At 36.7% G+C, this 20,560-nt stretch overlaps 2 protein-coding genes across 2 annotated transcripts in view; both read right to left on the reverse strand.

Annotated features, from left to right (window-relative positions):
- The window catches only part of Cpr78Ca (Cuticular protein 78Ca), a 99,193-nt gene that overhangs the window by 64,284 nt on the left and 14,349 nt on the right, over nucleotides 1-20,560 (reverse strand). The window lies entirely within an intron of this gene.
- Cpr78Cb (Cuticular protein 78Cb) lies at nucleotides 904-1,360 on the reverse strand. Its single transcript, XM_073981848.1, has 2 exons — nucleotides 1,343-1,360; nucleotides 904-1,275 (listed from the first exon to the last, which is right to left on the reverse strand). Exons 1-2 carry the CDS (start codon nucleotides 1,358-1,360, stop codon nucleotides 904-906), a joined length of 390 nt encoding a protein of 129 aa, XP_073837949.1.

Raw genomic sequence — 20,560 nt, forward strand, 5'->3', positions numbered from 1 at the left:
TAACCAGCTACACGTTTAACTTTTTCATATACATTGTTTGTGTTATGTTCGCGAACACATTTTGGGAGTATAGTCCGTGTTCATAGACGGACACAAGTCTCAACATCATCTTGGGAATTATGTACTAAAGCCGTATTTTTCATAATCAAACCTCCGAGTTAAGTATAGGTTAATTTCACATAATAAGAGAATCAATGTACAACATAACCTGTATATTTGGCTACTCTCTAATTTTTCAGGATATTTTGTGGTATGTTCCAATTGCAGAATGTTTTCTATATTCTCTGGGAGAGATCGTGCAAATATGACCGTCAACGTGAAAAATCATGACGATCTGAACATAAAATATATCGTCTTCAGGTTCACCCGATGATTAAATTTTACTTCCTTATTTTGATAGCTATAGGAGAAGTTTGTTCTACTTTAAAATTCTTCACGAAGTGCCAGTTAAAAAAAATCCATTATACGGACTCCTTTTTAGTGAAAACATTGGTTAGTGGATTTTTTTCGTTTCTGTAAGGGCGGCTCGGGCTATGTATTGTTTAGGTTCCAAAACTGGTCACGATTATTTTTTGACATTCGTATGAGACTAGACGTTCTACGTTAATCCGTTAAAAACAATATATGATCACACTTCCACCCCTCTAACCACCATACATTCCAAATCCGCACATAGTTTGTTAATTAAATCACCAAACTTTTTGTGTTAATTTTTTTTTTCAAATTTTTACTATAAATAATTTATTTATTATGCACTTCTTCTTCTTCTTGTTTTCAAATACTGATCACTTAACAAATAAAGTCAATATTTATCATTTCACTAAAAACAAAACAAATTTTAACAATATTTTCTACTTAAACACTAAACAGACACTATTCGCTAAAATAAAAAAATCAATTCACTTATTCTGTGGTTGGCGCAGGAGTTGTTGAATGTGTTTTGATGTATTCAATGGAACGTAGAATGTAATCAGGGATTGGTGGTGGACGTGGTAAATGGCGTCCAACCACATGGAAACCCAATTCATCGGCAATATAACGCACCTCAATGGGCACACCTTCGGGTGAGGTATAACTGTAGATACCAATCGATTCCAGGGGACTGCCAGCTGCCTGCACCGAAATGCCATTACTGGTGGCATAGGCATATTTGAAAACACCTTGTTCATCGGCAGGAGCAATGCGGAAATCTGTAATTTTGGCATCGTGTTCATCTTCTCGCTCGACTGCCACCACTGTTGTGATTAGCAGGAACAGCACTGCCAATATGTTGAGCTAAGAATAAATTGTAGACAAAAAATTATTTTGGAATTTCTTCTTCCTCCCAACTATGTTGACTTACAATCTCTTTCGTAGACATTGTGGTTTTGGGAAAACACTTTTAGTTTTCTTTTTTAATTTCGATTTGAGTTTTTAATTCGTTTGACCCAATAATCCAAAGGTTGGCACTGTTTTAATTTCGTTTATTATAATCCAATAACCTTTTATAAAGTTATAAAAAAATTCACTGGCGTTACTGAAGTTTTATTGGCTTCTTTGATTTTGATTTTATCGTTGCCGTTTTCGCGCCGCGATTCTTTTTTGCCGTTTCTTGGAAATTGCCGTTGTTTCGTCGTCCAGGGTTTTTGATAAAATGTTTCTTGTTTTTCTTATGTATCGTCATAATATTTCCGCTAATTAGCATAGTTTGGGGCTTTAAGCTCTCGTCTATGCTGGCTGCTCTTGGCTGCTGTTCGAACAAGCATATTAATTTTATGAGCTTGTTTCATTTTGTTTAATAGCCAACAAACAAAACGACTTTTCGGGGGTCTATCATTTGATTTTGGTGTTAGTATTGTTTGTTTTTCTTTTTTTTTTTTTTGATTTGGATGATTTTGATTTGAGCGAAACAAAATCTGTTTTTTAGCCGGTTTTGACATCTTCGTTTATTGTTCATCTTTGTTTTGTTGCCATCGCCTCCAACTCTAATTGTGTTTGTGAATAGGGTCTTATTTTATTTTTGGAAAATATTAGGGGACCTCCCGGTAAGCACCTTCGGGTAGGCTAGCTAATGATTGAACTTGTTATCAGACAATAAAACCTTTTATGGGGTGCGCGTTATCATTTATCAGATGTCAGCCTTGTTTTGTAATGGATCATAAAATGCTTGGAATTTGCTGTTCTCTGAACTGGTTATCCATACATTTTGCAAATCAATGTCAAATCATGATTTATATTCAGAATTTTTAATTTATTGTCTTTCAAAAGTGATACAATTAATTAAAGACACCCCACTCACTCATCACTTGCGACAGCTACAACGACGAATGGATACTATTTGGATGAAACTGGGCTTATTGTGGTGACCACCAGTGGGGAGAAAAACAAACTATGAAATTGTCATTAACTGCTCATAATTTTATAGCTAATAACCATGCATGATTAATGCTGCAAATTTGGCGAGATACACTCAGAGAAAAAATCCATTAAAAGAAACAAAACTTATATTGATAAGGGTGAAGACAGGCAGACGACTTCATTGCACTTTCATCTGAGTAGGGTGAGTAGAAAAATTAACCATATTCTGACACTGCGTGTAGAACCCACGTGTCCCGCCGTTTTTTCCTATAACTTCCATTTTTGCGGTTATGGGCATCCTAAGAATTCTATAGGTATAACTTTGTCATCCTCGTATCTTCTAAACCGCTATGAATTCTTATTTGCTTTTGGAAGCAAATTTGTAGCTCTCGTCTTACAAAAAAAATTGCGAGTACATAAATCAATCAAACTTAATCATTAAGGTCAAAAACGTCAAGGTCAAAGTTCTTTTATAATTTACTAGCAAAGTGTCCGCTACTTCGTATGCGGAAAGGATATAAAACAATAGTTAATATGGAAATAATAGTTTAGTTCGATTTTCAAAAAAAAAAAAAACAATAAAGAAAAGTCTATAGTCGGCACGGAACCGACCATGGGATACCCTATACCACTATCCCTGGACAATCGCTCTCAACGGAACTTCTTTTCAATGATTGTGAAAATTTAATTATCAAATATCACAGATGTAATGTATAATACTTATGACCAAAACCAAAAAGTTATCTAGCATGACAAAGACATTTTTGTAGCAGGAAAGGAAAATTTAGTTCACACAAACTAAAATGTAATGAAACACACTTATGTAGTACTACTACTTCCGTTGTTTAACCGCTACGTTATTGAAATTTTTACCAATTTCACACACAAGTTTCAGTCCATTTAACCCGCCTAGTATTATCTGATCTTCACGTTGGTTTGTACGCTTCTTCTTCATCATAAACTCAAACTTTGTTTAAAATTTTGCAGGTTATTATTTTGACCTACAGAGCCGCTACAAAATTGGTTAAAATTTTGTTTTTGTTCCATTTCATCCCCTGAACATTTCACGATCATCACCAAAAACTAATCATTTCTATTCTGGCCCGAACTCCTTAAAAAATTCGTTACAATCGGTCCATAATTGTGGCCTTAAGCTTGTTTAAAATTTTTAATGGACGGACACACATCGCTAAATCGCTTTATCTCGTCGAGATATGAATTTTGGCATACCAAATAAGGGGTCTAGGACGAATATTTCGTGGTGTTATATAAACTTTTGGAGAGACAATATGTAGCATGGGATAAAAATGTGGTTCTCTACACAGAACCCATTATATATTAGGCAGTAGACTCGTTATCTAGTAAACACTTTATTGCAATTTACATCAGAGGAAAGGTCAGTAGTTTTTTTCCATATGTAGGCTACTTTGCCTACATACCTCAAGGTATTAAAATATCGACCAAAAATAAAATATTTATATTTTTCATACAAAAGTAATGGTCCATTTCACCCGCTAAAGAATATCAGATCATCATTCAAAATTGTAGGCATCTTTTTAGACCTATACTCTTACCCGGTACAAAATTTCGTGACTATTGATGTATAGTTGCGACTTCTAGCGAATTTATTATTACACTACAAACAAATAACGGAATATATTAGGCTGTATCTCTGTTATCTGATCATGCACTCCACCATAATTGGCATCAATTGAAAGGTCAAGCTTTCCACTTTCAAGTATGTCTCACTTGTCCGGAATGTTACTTCCAGGAATTAAGATATAAGCTGTATATTAAAAATTTGCACAAATTTCACACAAAAGTTTTGGTCCATTTAACCCTCTAAATATTATCCGATCGCCATCTCAAATTGCAAGCTTCTCCTTTATGATATACTCATACCTTATTTAAAATTACGCGTTGATCGGACTATTATTGAGACCTACAGAGCAGCTAGAAAATTGGATAAATATTATGTTTTTGATCCATTTCACCCGCTAAATATTTTACGATCATCACCAATAAGAATAGGGATCTATTCTGACCTGAACCCAACCTCCATACAAAATTTCGTGACTTTCGGTCCATAATTGCGGCCTGGAGCGTGTTTACAATTTATAATGGACAGACGGACGGACTGACGGACGGACACACATCTCAAAATCGCTTTATCTCGTCGAGATATGAAGATTGGTATATCACATTGGGGGTCTCCGACGAATATTTCGCGATGTTACATGCATTTTTACCAAAAGAAACTTATAATACCCTTTCCACATAGTGGTGTAGGGTATAATAAAGGCCGGAACAGAATCAATGGTCGCTTGTAGCTCTACTCATTCGGAAGATAGCGTGATTACAACAGACGGACAGACGGACGGACAGTGCTAAATCGCTACCCTCCACATTATGGTGAAGGGTATAAAAATATGAGATACGTGTACCGACCGGCGTCTTTAAAGTTTACATCGGGAATTTACCAAAGTAGGCGGGGCGAGTTCCGCCCATTTCTAGTTTTTTTTCGAAATATTCGAGGTAAGAGATCTTGGAATCCTTGCATTTGAAGTATATAGTGTCTTTGGCAACTTTAATAAAGAGAATATGGAGAATATTTTTATTAAAAATTTCAACCCTCATGCGATTCATCAAAGAGGTCTTTTTTCGGAGATCCTTCAAACCCCCCTTTATAATATGATCATATCAAATCCAAATATTCCACAAAATTGTTCGTCATATAATTTTATTATATGTAAGTCTTAGAATACACCAAATCTGTAAATCTTATCTAATCGCCAGGAATCTCTAAAAATGCAAAACACGTTTTAGGGTTAAAGTCGGAAACATAACATAATTTTAGAGGGATGACGTCAAAGACAAAAATATTCTTCGTCAAATTTCACTATAGGTCACCCAATAAATAAAGTCTCCATTTACATTATATATCATGAAAATATAAGTACCAATTTTGCTGAATAAAAAACATGAAAATATTTCCCAATTTTTTTGATGATTTTTTTTTACTTCTCTTTTCGAGTAGATACATGAAAGTAATATGCAACTTTATATCTAGGTGAAAAGTGTCAAAAGAAGAAAAATTAAAGATTACCTTTTTTAGAGGCTCATAGTGAAATTTGATTAGAACACTCCTTATTTAACAATATCCCCAAAAAGTGAAGGATTTTGTTAGATTTTGACCCAGTGCACAGTGGATCCACTTGTATGGAGAAAGTGGCCAAAAATATTTAGAGTGTAAAAATCGAGCCAATGCGCCGGTTACAGCTTTGTGCTGCTGCGAAGAGTGTTTTAAGAAACCACGAGCGTAACATTCTCCCCCCTTTCCCCTCTCGAGGGGGTATACGGTAAGAATTGTTTTATGCTGTTAATACAAAATGACATGGGCAAAGGTCCCGAATATCTTATGATGCAAAAATAGGCTTGAGGAAACATAACAAATCTCCAAAACAACATAAAGTCCAACCAATTTAGCGGATTAAAAAAATCAACATTTTTGTCTGAAAATTGGTAAAATTTTTAATATAGATCTTATAGCATTCTTCCTAGAAGGCACGTACCGCCAACGTAAGACAAATTTGGAAGAAGATTTCTTCATCTTGCAAGTAATACCAATTATGTTAATGTACGTGGTCAGATAACAGATGTATACGCTAATATATCCATAGAAACCCTATTCTAGTGCAGCTTTAGTTAGCAGCCCACCATTTATAGTCTGGCACTAGATGGCAGCTGATTTTTATACTGAATAATCTTAAACCCATGAACTACTTTGGAAAATTATTCCCGAGGTGGGCACGGGTGGGCATCATGACTAAAACCTTAGGTCAAATTTAAATATATGATCGAATTGGCATTACAAAATACACTAAGAAAATATGCAGCTAACTAGAATTCCACAACACGCTAAAACACCATTTTTTTAGTGAAAATTAAGCTATTACCTTCTCCTTCAAAATCCACTATAATATTTTGCAATACGTATTAATTTCGCGATATTTTGAATATATTTACTTGCACTTAAAATATAGGTTGTACTCACAAAAAAAAAAAAATGTTAGTCAAATGTTCCGACTTTTGAATCTATTCTTAAGAAGATCGCGTTCGAATGAAACAAAAATTAATATATTTTTAAAAAGGTCCATGTCATAGCTGTCAGAGTTGCCAGATGTTGTACCAAAATTTTGACATTCATTTTTTTATTTTTGCCAATGGGTGGATCCACTTTGCAGTGTCGAATTTTGTAAAATTAACAGTTCTAAATTAAAACAAATAATTTCATCCTAAAATATATAAATTTGTAATCTAATTTTCTTAAGAAAATATTCTTGCTAGATATATATCGTCGGTGTCATGCTTAAGTGTTCCATACGCCATTTGCCTGATTCGAGAAAAACTCAAGTTAATGTTTAAGGCCATACAGGATAAAAATGGTGCAATAATCCAATATTTTAAGAGCTCAGTTCTACTTAACTAAACTCATGGAAAATATGAGTAGTATTTTTAGTCAGATATCTGTGATAGTCTAGAAGTTATGGCCAATTTTTATAATTGCAAAAAGTTGTTGAATTGTTCCATGGAATCTTTATACCCTCAACCTTTAGGCTAAAGAGGGTATTTACACTTTGATACGACCAAAAATGTGCCTCATCGAAATAATGGTTTTAGACCCCAAGTAAGTTTTTACGGTATCCGTTTCAGACAATTTTGAGTAGATCTAGCAATGTCCGTCCGTCTGTCTGTCTGTCCGTCTGACTGTCTGGCTGGCTGGTGCGCACGATAACTCTCGAACGGATCAATCGATTCGGTTCAAATTTTGGGTATCCAAATATTTTGTCCAGATTTGATTTAAGTTCGAAAATGAGCTATATAGGTCCACTCCTTCAGGTACCTCCCCCACAAATGTTCAAAAATTGTCGCAAAACTTGTGCGCACGATAACTCTCGAAGGGAGTAACCGAATTGAACTAAACTTTGCATATGGTAATACACCTCTTGGCATACATCAAGTTAGAATATGGATTATATCGGTCCAAACTTTCGGGTACCTCCCACACAAAATTTCGGAAAAGTTCAGTTTAGAGCCACCTCTCGAATTGCTTTGATTTTTGTTTTAGCAACTTGTATTCACTGCCCTCCATACGACGGTGCAAGTTTCATCAGGGGCAAGTCCATACTTCCTGAGAAAATAGCCTGGAAGTTGCAAAAAAACCCTTTGACACCGTGTGAGGTGGTTGGAGCGCAAGATAACTCTCGAACGGATCTGCCGATTCGGTCCAAAATTTGGTCTTAGTAATATTTAGTCCAAACATAGTTTAAGTCTGAAGATAAGCCATATCGGTCCACTCCTTCAGGTGTCTCCCCCACATAAGTTCAAAAATGTTCGGAAAAATTGGTCTACTCTTTACACATCCTTATATATCTACCAGATATAGATCAGGTTCAAATATGGACTATATTTGTCCACTCCATCCAGTACCTCCCACACAACATTTCGGATAAGTTCACTTTAAGACATGCTCTCGAATCACTTTAATTTTTGTTGAAGCAACTTGCATTCGCTGCCTCAATTACGTTGGTAAAAGTTTTTAGGGGCAAGTCCATACTTCTTGAGCAAACAGCCCGAAGAGTGTAAAAACCCCCTATGGCACCATATGTTGTGGCTGGAGATCCACTTCCATAACGGTCAATGTCGATGCATTCCTTTTAGTATCTCCTCCGCAAAACTTTTGATCTTTAATCCTAATCAACAGTTTTGTCGGTTTAAACGCCCAAAATGTTTAAAACCCCCTAAATACATACGTATTTTAGGAAAAATTGTTTCAATATTCACAGGCTGAGGGTATATCTCTGTCGGCAAAGCCGACTGATACTTTTTTACTTGTTTTTTCATGTTTTTGGCAGTTTGCGTCACATGGAACACGTTTTGTCACATTTCAACCAAAACACTTTTTATCAATCGTGTTCCACCTCCCTTATATGAAGTGCTACTGTGGAGTTGGAAAATCAGAACCTTAAATAAAACATTTATTTTTCTCATATAAATACAATAAGGACCATTATTATATGTTTCCTTAACATTTATTTAAGGGATTGCCTCCACTTATTACTATTTCTTTGTGGTAAAATCGGACAAAACGGATTGATATTTTGCATTTCTAAGGTAACATTAAAAATTTAAACGCGGTTTTCTTATAATAGCATTTTTTTAGTCGGTGTCCACACTAGCTTCAAGTCGAATGAACGTTTTTGCGTATATTTTTGTGGACTTACATCAAAATTTTGTCTTTAAACTAGGGATTTTTTGTTTAAACGATTGAAAAATTTTCGTTTTCATATAACGATACAATATTCAAAAATATTTGGATTTAGAAACTATTATTCTTCAGTTTTTAAACCAAGTCCTTTAAAACAATTTGTTCCATACGCCACACTTTTCCGTAACTTGGCAAAAATGGGCAATTTTTTGTTCCAAACGCCATCATTTTTGGTGCGGAACATGGATATGGATCTAAAAAGTTCAAAGTTGTTTTGTTCCATACGCCAGGCTTTATGGATATGGAACAAAACGACAAGATATTTTGGGTCACAAAGCGGATATGGAACATTCTGGCATCTGAATATCTCAGAAACTATAAGATATAGAGAAAACCCGACCAAAAAATCTGAAAGAGCATGGTTCAAAACCTTGTAATCTCTTGTTATCTCAAAATGTCAAAAATGGCGTATGGAACACTTAAGCATGACGCCGACGATATGGTTTATTCCAAAACTCATAGTGAATTTTTGTGTAGAATTTTTCTTTTTTTGACGGATATCACCTAGATCCAAGTTTTATATTACTTGCATGAATCAACTGGATAAGAGGAGTAAAAAATTTCATCAAAAAAATTGGAAAATATTTTAATGTTTTTTTAGCAAAATGTATACTTATATTTTCATGATATGTAATGTAAATGGAGACTTAATTTCTTTGGTGACCTATATATAGCTTTGCCCTTGAAGCCATCCCTCTAAAATTATGTTTTGTGGGTCAATTTTAAATAAACACAGATGAAGTCTGACTTTTGTAGAATATTTGGATTTCCAAAAAAGGCCAAAAACGCCCCTTTGGTGAACCGCATGGGGATTACAATTTTTAACAAAAATATTCCCTACATCCTCCTTAGTAAACTTGCCAAAACAGTATATACCTAAAATGCAAGGATTTCAATATATCTTAACTCGAATATTTCGAAAAAAAAACTATAATATGGTGGAATTTGCCCCGCCTATTTTGGTTACTTTGCCGATAAACGTGTTTCATATGTTTAGCTCTTTCATAATCTACTCAGTTTTTCCCATCCTTAAAAAAAACAATGAATTTTGTTGCACAGTGTAATACTTGGCTTACTGTAGCGAATGTGTTTTTGTGGCGCCTTTCCCAAACCATCGTATTTCCTGTATGGCATAGGGATTAGGGATAGGTAATGGAAAGCAATAATCGATTTTTCGATTTTGGTCTAAAACTAAAAATGCGATTTTTCGATCTTGCGATTATTTCAGTTGTCTTAAACTCGACTTTTGACTTTTTCATAACCGCAGAAAATCGATTATAATCGACTATTCTTCGATTTTCGAGTTTTCTTTTGAAACTAAAACCGCCACAAGTGTAAAACCGCCAAGTCCACAATCTATGTGCAAACTCGAAAATCGATCACAAGATAGTCGATTATGCGATTTTCTCTCCAGACAAAAGTCGACTACGATTTTTAGATTTTTGACTGCAAAAAGTCGATTAATCGATTAACCGCATAATTGACGGTACTTTTTTATACATATAACCATCACGGATCGCATCAACGAAAATGGTCGATTATAATCGGTTTTCGGCGGTTAACGATTAATCGAAAGTCGACTCTCAAATAATCGACTAACCGAAAATCGAGTTTTAAGTTTTTCACGAAAATAATAATCGAAAAACCGATTATTGCAATTCTCTGCGTATCCCTAGTATGGCAGTAATATTGACAAACTGATATATTTAGGATCAGCAAGTGATCATTACTCTGACGACTTCAATAACCGTTGAATATTTTTATCCTATGGTAATGGTGCCTTGAAGTCGACGGATATGCCAATCATTGTTTCACGGTACGGCACATAAACATTCGCAGCATCTATGAAAGTTATACGGAGCTCTTCAACATTCGCTATTTAGTAGTAACTTTAAATGCCAATGTTAAACTTTGGAACACTGTGCGATGTGGCTTTTCGGATGAATTTATTCTATTGTTAAAATTCAGTGTTGAGATTCATTTTGAATAATGCGTTTGATAAAGTTTGACACCGTGCACTTGAATGGCTGTGAAAAAGTAATGAAGTGATTAAATCAATATCCATCATTATTAACATAAATCATCATTATGTCAAAATATTAAATTGTTTAAAAAAATATTTTTTATATTTTTATCAAGGCTATAAAAAGTTCGTTTCCGGTTTTTTAACATTTAATAAATATTTACAGATGTGTAACGATTTGTTGGGAATTTTAAAATGAAAACGTTTAAAAACTAATGAGAGGCCAAAGAGATCAGTTTCTAACTAAATTGCTCAAGGTTTAATAAAATCAAAGTGAATGCGTTGAAGAATCTTAGCAATCTTTAGTCCTAAACGCAAAACCAGAATAATTTAAACACTACACGCCAGTCCGGTGCATATCGCTGTGGAAAATCTAACAAATCTGCTGGTAGAAACATTCGTAATATCTATTTTTGTCTACAATAACAAGTCCTAAGTTTTTTTTAATCTCATCCTGATAGCAACATAAATCTTGTACAAATTGGCTGTGATTAAGTCAATTTGACAGATTCCAAATTAGAAACAAGTCAGATATCCCACATAATATTAAGTTTGGAGTAGAAAATAAAGAAGAAATTCATACTGTGTTCTTTATTTTGTCTCTAGAACTACTAATCTCTAAGTTTATCTGCAAATCATTAGAAAGTTGCTTAATTAACATCGTTAATCCGTAAAATCCATGCAGTACCACATAATTTATATGACACTGCTAATCTTGTTTATGACTCTGAGGTTGAAAGATGATATGAAGAAGAGCGTAATTAATTTACGGCACTTTGTCAAATAAACTTTGTATTTTTTGTGGTAGGACAACCATAAAAATTGTACGAATAAAATGAAGCAGCCCAGCAAACACTCCGGTTCAATTTAGTATTTTTTGGTAGACATAATGACTGACAAGTGTCTGTTGCACCAAATAAGTAGTTATTCCATGGTCATTAAAAGTCGAAAAAGAACCTTTGAGGTGAATTGATAATGAATTTCGCCACACTCTAAATTTTTTATCCGTTGGAGGGATAGGACATGAAAACTTCTGACTTAAGATTACTTCTATATGTACACCATTTCTAAGAGAATAGGTGAATCTGTAGACACTTTCTAACTGCAAGAATAATTCTATACACACATTCTAAAAGAAAGGGTGCTTTTGTGGACCCTTTCCCGAAGAAAGGATATTTCACTGAACCCTTTCTAAAACAAAGGGTGCTGCCATAGACCCTTTCTGAAGGAACGGTTACATCCATAGACCCTCTCTAAAATAAAGGGTGCTCCCATAGACCCTTTCTGAAGGATAGGTTACATCCATAGACCCTCTCTAATAGAAAGGGTGCTCCCATAGACCCATTATGAAAGAAAGGGTGTTTCTATAGACCATTTCCGAAAGAAAGGGGTGCTTCTATATACCACTTCCAAAGAAAGGGTGCTTCTATAGACCATTCCCGAAAGAAAGGGTGCTTCTATACACCATTTCCGAAAGAAAGGGTGCTTATATACACCATTTCCGAAAGAAAGTGTGCTTCTATAGACCATTTCCGAAAGAAAGGGGGCTTCTATAGACCCCTTCCGAAAGAAAGGGTGCTTCTTAAGACCCTTTCCGAAAGAATGGGTGCTTCTATAGACCCTTTCTGAAAGAAAGGGTGCTTCTATAGACCCCTTCCGAAAGAATGGGTGCTTCCATAGACCCCTTCCGAAAGAATGGTGATTCTATAGACCATTTCCGAAAGAAAGTGTGCTTCTATAGACCATTTCCGAAAGAAAGTGTGCTTCTATAGACCATTTCCGAAAGAAAGGGTGCTTCTATAGACCATTTCCGAAAGAAAGGGTGCTTCTATAGACCATTTCCGAAAGAAATGGTGCTTCTATAGACCATTTCCGAAAGAAAGGGAATTTCTATAGACCATTTTCGAAAGAAAGGGTGCTTCTATAGACCATTTCCGAAAGAAAGGGTGCTTCTGTAGACCATTTCCGAAAGAAAGGGTGCTTCTATAGACCCCTTCCGAAAGAAAGGGTGCTTCTTTAGACCCTTTCCGAAAGAATGGGTGCTTCTATAGTCCCTTTTTGAAAGAAAGGGGGCTTCTATAGACCCCTTCCGAAAGAAAGGGTGCTTCTATAGACCCCTTCCGAAAGAAAGGGTGCTTCTATAGACCCCTTCCGAAAGAAAGGGTGCTTCTATAGACCCCTTCCGAAAGAAAGGGTGCTTCTATAGACCCCTTCCGAAAGAAAGGGTGCTTCTATAGACCCCTTCCGAAAGAAAGGGTGCTTCTATAGACCCCTTCCGAAAGAAAGGGTGCTTCTATAGACCCCTTCCGAAAGAAAGGGTGCTTCTATAGACCCCTTCCGAAAGAAAGGGTGCTTCTATAGACCCCTTCCGAAAGAAAGGGTGCTTCTATAGACCCCTTCCGAAAGAAAGAAGCACCATTTCCGAAAGAAAGGGTGCTTCTGTAGACCATTTCCGAAAGAAAGGGTGCTTCTATAGACCCCTTCCGAAAGAAAGAGTGCTTCTTTAGACCCTTTCCGAAAGAATGGGTGCTTCTATAGTCCCTTTTTGAAAGAAAGGGGGCTTCTATAGACCCCTTCCGAAAGAAAGGGTGCTTCTATAGACCCCTTCCGAAAGAATGGGTGCTACTATAGACCCTTTCTGAAAGAAAGTGTGCTACTATAGACCCTTTCTGAAAGAAAGTGTGCTTCTATAGACCTCCTACTGAAAGAAAGGGTGTTTCTATAGACCCCTTCCGAAAGAGTGGGTGCTTCTATAGACCCCTTCCGAAAGAGTGGGTGCTTCTATAGACCATTTCTGCAAGAAAGGGTGCTTCTACAGACCATTTCCGCAAGAAAGGGTGCTTCTACAGACCATTTCCGCAAGAAAGGGTGCTTCTACAGACCCTTTCTTAAAGAAATGGTGCTTCAATAGACCCTTTCTGAAAGAAAGTGTACTTCTATAGGCCCTTTCTCAGAGAAAGGGTGATTCTATATACCTTTTCTGAAAGAAAGGGTGCTTCTATAGACCCTTTCTGAAAGAAATGGTCCTTCTTTAGATCCTTTCTGAAAGGTTACTTCTAAAAACCATTTCTGAAAGAAAGTGTACATCTATAGGCCCCTTCCGAAAGAAAGGTTGCTTCTATAGACCGTTTCTGAAAGAAAGGATGATTCTGTAGCCCTTTCTTAAAGAAAGGGTCTTTCCATAGACCCTTTCTCAGAGAAAGGGTGCTCCTATAGACCCTTTCTAAAAGAAAGGGTGCTTCTATAGAACCTTTCTGAAAGAAAGGGTGCTTCTATAGAACCTCTCTGAAAGAAAGGGTGCTTCTATAGAACCTTTCTGAAAGAAAGGGTGTTTCTATAGACCCTTTCTCAGAGAAAGGGAACTTCTATAGACCCTTTCTCAGAGAAAGGGTGCTTCTATAGACCCTTTCTCAGAGAAAGGGTGCTTCTATAAACCCTTTCTCAGAGAAAGGGTGCTTCTATAAACCCTTTCTCAGAGAAAGGGTGCTTCTATAGACCCTTTCTCAGAGAAAGGGTGCTTCTATAGACCCTTTCTCAGAGAAAGGGTGCTTCTATAGACTCTCTCTCAGAGAAAGGGTGCTTCTATAGACCCTTTCTCAGAGAAAGGATGATTCTATAGATCCTTTCTCAGAGAAAGGATGCTTCTATAGATCCTTTCTCAGAGAAAGGATGCTTCTATAGATCCTTTCTCAGAGAAAGGATGCTTCTATAGATCCTTTCTCAGAGAAAGGATGCTTCTATAGATCCTTTCTCAGAGAAAGGATGCTTCTATAGACCCTTTCTGAGGAGAAGAAATGGTTCTTCTATGGAGCCTTTCTTTCAGAAGGGTACGGAAAGTAAGGTTGCTTCTATAGACCATTTCAGAAAGAAAGGGTATATATACCCTGTCTGAAAGAAAGGATGCTTCTATAGATCATTTCAGAAAGAAAGTGTATATATACCCTGTCTGAAAGAAATGATGCTTCTATAGTCCTTTTCTGAAAGAAAGGGTCCTTCCATAGACCCTTTCTCAGAGAAAGGGTGCCTCTTTAGACCCTTTCTGGAAGACTGACTGGGCTCACTGGGTTTGGCACGACAAAGCTTTTCACGCTCATTTCTTAATCCGGTCACCTCTCAGAAGGATTGGGCAGATCTCTGAAGCGTTGATTAGTGAATGAAACTAGACTATTTAGATTTCCCATGATTGATGAAAATTCGGCGTTTGGAGGTGATGACATCGGCGGTCTGCTGATGGTGATAATTATGGGGAGATGATCTTATCCAAGAGAAACGACGGGTTGCCAGGTGACGTAATTTGTCATACTAGGTGATTCGATGGTTATGGCTAGCGAATTAGGTTACTCTCCGCTTATTCTGGCAGGGGCATCCTCTTTGAACGTGCACAACGAAGAGCTATTACTCTGCTCAGCCAGCACTATACCCCTCTGGTCGTTTCCGAGGACATAATGCCAAAACTTATTCTGCATACTTTCAGCAATTCTACCTAATCAGTTTCACACCTTACAGATACCCTCATGCATTCTATTCCTGGAATCATTGGAGGTATGTACGTCTGTATTGAAAAGACTGGTGCAATGGGAAAGTTAATCCCCCAATTCCACTTCTGGTTCGATCATACGTCAGTACGTTTTAACAATCACAACGCTGTTAGGTGCAGTTGTTGTTGAGCTTGGTTTCCTAGACCACTGCAACCTATTTCATCGATCTTGGAGACCATTGCAATTAAATTCTAAAAGGGCGGCTGCTATTGGCGAATTTGGTATATACCTATGTACATTAGCATCCCGTTTGACCTCCAATAAGTCACACTATCTAACTGAAATCCCGTTTGGTATTTAAAGTCTCGGAGAGGTTCTTTTCCTATTTTAACTACTGCTGACCTAGTGTTAGTTAATGTAATTCTGCCTAATATTATTAGTTTTGCAGGAATTCCAAATTTGGACTTGGTTTGAAACAATGGCTAGGAGTCTTAAGCATCTGTAGTTGACAAAAACCGTTCTGTCTCTTTTTTTTTGTGCACGGAACATAGCAGACTGTGATTGCAATCGTTGGGTATGCATTCCTCCAGCATATTTTGCCAATCAACTGCAAAATTGTTGCCTTATAGTTCTTCAGCCGATTAACTGCTGTCTCTAACTCACTATAGCTAGGTGGCAAACACTCAATGCTGTCGTTTGGGATTGGTGCTGGGGTATCTTCATCGCCACCCAGAGTCGATACCAAATGATTGATGAAATTTTCCTTCCAGTTTCTCAGTACGCTATCTGCATCAATTACCATGTTACCTTCATCATCGTTGCTGGGGAATATTGTTCCATACCTTCAGTTCGGTTTTTTTACACTCTGGTAAAATAATAAAGGGACAACACTAGTTCTTTCATTGCTTGAGGTAAAGTGGGTCTTTATAGGGACCCTGGGCGTGTCTGAACTTACCCCAGCCGGCGACGAAGCCATTTGAAAGGCACCACTCGGGTTAGTTTATAAAAGTTAATTTTTATTCTAATCGTAACTGCATTTGGAATTTAAGAAGAGTTATGCCGGTATAGGGTATCACACGACCGTCGCCAGCAGACTACAGTTTTGTATTCGATATTTTGATGCTTTTTGGTATTTTGTTTTGATTTAATCAGCGAGACAAATTATCTGGTGGTTCAACTATATCATTCTTATGTTGCCGAAAGTGATATCAGCACTGTAGAGATAATTTCTAGGCTAATAGTTTTGAAATGCGATTTCAACTTTGATATGACTTTTTATTTGTTTTAAAAACAAATTTATATGTAGAAATGTCATTGCAAAGACTTGTATGGCCTTTGATGTACCAGCCATTATGCAGGTTCATTAACTTGACTACAAGTACGATATCGGTCCAATGAATTAAAATGAGCTAGTTCTTAGGCTGAAATTTTGTAGGAAATCAAAAAAATGGTATTTTAATTATAGATAAATTAGTGTGAAAATGTTATATTTGGCAGAATGGGAACATTGCACTTTCAAGGCATAGAATGCTGACAGTTTTGAGGGTCAATTGAGTTAGATTGACTTAGTTTGTGATGTTCGAAGCGTAACGAATTCAAAGCAGAGTTTGTATTGACTGATGAAATCACTTGAAAAGGTTTTTTATAAGCCATAGTAAGGTCAAAAACGTTAAGTTCTTAAGACTTTTTATGTTTAATATTGGCTTATTGCTCTAAATTGCCCAAGAACCTGTAAACATTCCCCAAATTCCCAATTCAATGACCAGCTACTTAACCTTACCAAACTTTACATGGCTATAATTGAATTAACATTGATTCAACATTTATGTTCATTTACACCTTGTAGAAAAACATAAATATTTATGTATTTGATTGAATATATTTTTATAAGTTTGATATTGGATTAAAGACTCGCATCTTTGATGATGATGTTGCGATGCGATCAAAGAAATCTGCCGGCCATTATTTTTTTATTGGATTCATATGTCAATCAAACAAAATATGGAACAATTTTATTTATGTGAGGGAATTCTTTTTTTATCAAACTAGCAGAAGCTTTTAAAAAACGATTTAAATGCAGGTGAGAAATAATTAATACAAACATATAAAAATTTACTTTAAGAAAATAACAATCAAATAGGCGTGTTTCAAATAAATTTATGCACCGAAACAAGTTTAAATGCGGAATACTTTGTACAGTTCAAAAATCAAATCATCAAAAACAAATTAAAATAAAAAAATGCTGTCATTGCTAAATTAGTCTAATAATTAAGTTTTATTCACACCTTAGACGAGATGAGAGAACCGAACACCCTTAAAGTGGGTTTTACTCATGGCCATGTCAAGGAAGTATCAATTAGATGGCATTAGAAAAAAATGAGAAGAGGAATTTAATAAAAATTGATGTGACGTTAATGGAGAACATATCTAGAAATGGGACAAAAAACACAAAATAGAATAAAAGTTTATAACGACACGTTTGTTATACCCTACATCACTGCGCCTCTAGTTTAACAAAGCAAATCAAATTTCTAACAGCTACTAAGGGAAATATCGATGCACTGCCAAATACAAATTTAAATGCAAACAGTAGAAATAAAATGGGAAAACAAGTAAGAACGGCGTTAAGTTCGGCGGCGCCGAAATTTTGATACCCCCACCACCACTGTATTGAAATAAATATGAAGAATAAGTAACTACTAAGCTCTTCCTCTACGTTAAGTATAATTCCTTAGAGGAAAATAATATCTTAACTGATGATAATCACTTTATTATACCCTCAGCATTTATGCTAACGAGGGTATATACATTTTCATACGGGCAAAATGTGCCTCATCGAAATAATGGTTTTAGACCCCAAGTATGTTTGGACGAAATGTGTTTCAGACAATTTGAAGTCGATTTAGCAATGTCCGTCCGTCTGTCTGTCTGGCTGGCTGGTGCGCACGATAACCCTCGAACGGATAAGCCGATTTGGTCCAAAATTTGGCTTTCGTAATATTTTATCCAAACTAGTTTAAGTTCGTAGCTGGGCCATATCGGTCCACTCCTTCAGGTACCTCCCCAACAAAAGTTCGAAAATGTTCTGCGCACGATAAGTCTTGAAGGGAGTAACCGATTTAGTCCATACTTTACACATCTTGAAATTTCTACCAGGCTTAGATGAGGTTCCAATATGGACTCAATCGCTCCACTCCTTCGGGTACCTCCCACACAAAATTTCGGAGAAGTTCAGTTTAGGAGCAGCTCTCGAATCACTTTGGTTTTTGTTGTAACAACTTGTATTTGCTGCCCCCTATACGACGGTTCAAGTTTCATCAGGGGCAAGTTCATACTTCCTGAGAAAATAGCTTGAAAGTTGCAAAAAAAACCCATAGGACACCGTGTATAGTGGTTGGAGCTCAAGATAACTCTCGAACTGATCTGCCGATTCGGTCCAAAATTTGGGCTTCGTAATATTTTGTCCAAACATAGTTTAATTTCGAAGATAAGCCATATCGGTTCACTCCTTCAGGTACCTCCCCCACAAATGTTCAAAAATGTTCGGAAAAATTGTACGCACGATAACTCTTGAAGGGAGTGACCGATGTAATCCGTACTTTGCACATCCTAATATATCTACCAAATATACATCTGGTTCGAATATGGACTATATTTGTCTGCTCCTTCTAGTACCTCTCACACAAAATTTCGGATAAGTTCACTTTAAGACCTGCTCTCATTCGCTACTTCCATTACGACGGTAAAAGTTTTTTTCAGGGGCAAGTCTATATTTCTTGGGAAAACAGTCCGAATGGTTAAAAACCGCCTATGTCACCATATGTGGCTGTCGGAGAGCACGATATCTCTCGAACTGTTCAACAGATTTTGTCCAACATTTGGTCTTCGTCATATTATATCCAAACTTTGTTTCATGTGGCAATATCGGTCCACAACTTCCGGTACTTCTCCCCAATATTTAAAAATGTCACTAAAATGCTAGGAATGGGGCAACCAATTTGGTCCAAACTTTGGATCTCCCAATATTTTGTCAAAATTTAGTTCAACTTCTAAAATGGCCCATATCGGTCCTCCCTAAGGGTACCTCCCCCACAAAAGTTCGACATTTGGGTCTTAGTGCAGTTAATTCACATTTTTTGTAGGCAAGTTCATATGTCCCAAAAGGGGGCCACAAAATTCTGAAGGGAACTTAAATACATTCAATCTGTCCCTAGGGGAAAGTTTAACTACACATTGGCTGAGGGTATATATCTGTCGGCAAAGCTGACTGACACTTTTTTACTTGTACTGACAATTTTCTGTGTAGATTTTTTACCAAGTTACATCCACTTCAGAAGGAAAATGCAACAACATTCTTTAAAAGAGATCATCGTTGTTCTTTCTTTCTTATGGCTGAACACAATACAAAATTACAGCAATCTTGGTTCGAAAATTTGACAAAAACCCCTCGAAATACATAAAATTCGGCAATACCGGACCATGGGGTTAGACATAAACCTACATATAAATTTTCCATCTTCTGGGAACCCACAATTCCAATTAACAACCAATTCGGTAGGAAAATGTGTCTAAAATCTTCAAAATAATATTTTAATCGGGTGGTACTCTTACATGGGGCCTTTGGCATATATGTATATAGACATATGCTGTCTGATTTTTTGCACGAAACTTACCTACTTACTTAGCTGGCCCATTACAGAACATTTGTTTCATAGACCGAACTAAGAAAAGATCTCCAATTCTCTCGGTTTAGTGCTTCGCTTTCTCGAATACCGCGCCTTGTCATCTCTTCATCCACTTGTTTGCGCCATCTATTCTTTGGCCTGCCAATTCTGCGTGCACCGCCATGTGGTTCGAATTTATACGCCTTTTTAGCGGGTTCATCATCGCTCATTCTTATTATAGGGCCTAACCAACACAATCGCTGCATCTCGATACGTTTAACTATATTGATGTCGTTGTATAGCAGATACAGCTCGTGGTCGATATTCGCCGTCAACGCAGATTGGTCCGTAGATCTTTCGAAGAATTTTTCTCTCAAACACGCCAAGCACGGCCTTATCTGCTTGCGCAAGTACCCATACTTCGGAACTATACATCAGCACGGGTAGTAGCAGTGTTTTGTAAAACGTTGTTTTTGTTTGACGGGTTGTGGCTTTGTTTTTGAAGTGCTTACTCAGTCCGAAGTAGCATCTGTTGGCCAATAGAATTCTTCTTTCTATTTCACAACTGATGTCGATTGTTGTGTTTACGGCGGTGCCTTTTACTACCTCAAAATTATAGGAACCAACTTCAACAGTTGGTTCGATCTCAATGGACGCCGTTTACCGCCAGACCAACTTTAACAGATTCTCCTTCGACCATCATAAAGGTATCGGTTACTTCTTTTACTGA

This window comes from Musca autumnalis, unplaced genomic scaffold (assembly GCF_047663935.1).
Source record: "Musca autumnalis isolate F117 unplaced genomic scaffold, ASM4766393v1 scaffold_4, whole genome shotgun sequence".
Taxonomy (NCBI): domain Eukaryota; kingdom Metazoa; phylum Arthropoda; class Insecta; order Diptera; family Muscidae; genus Musca; species Musca autumnalis.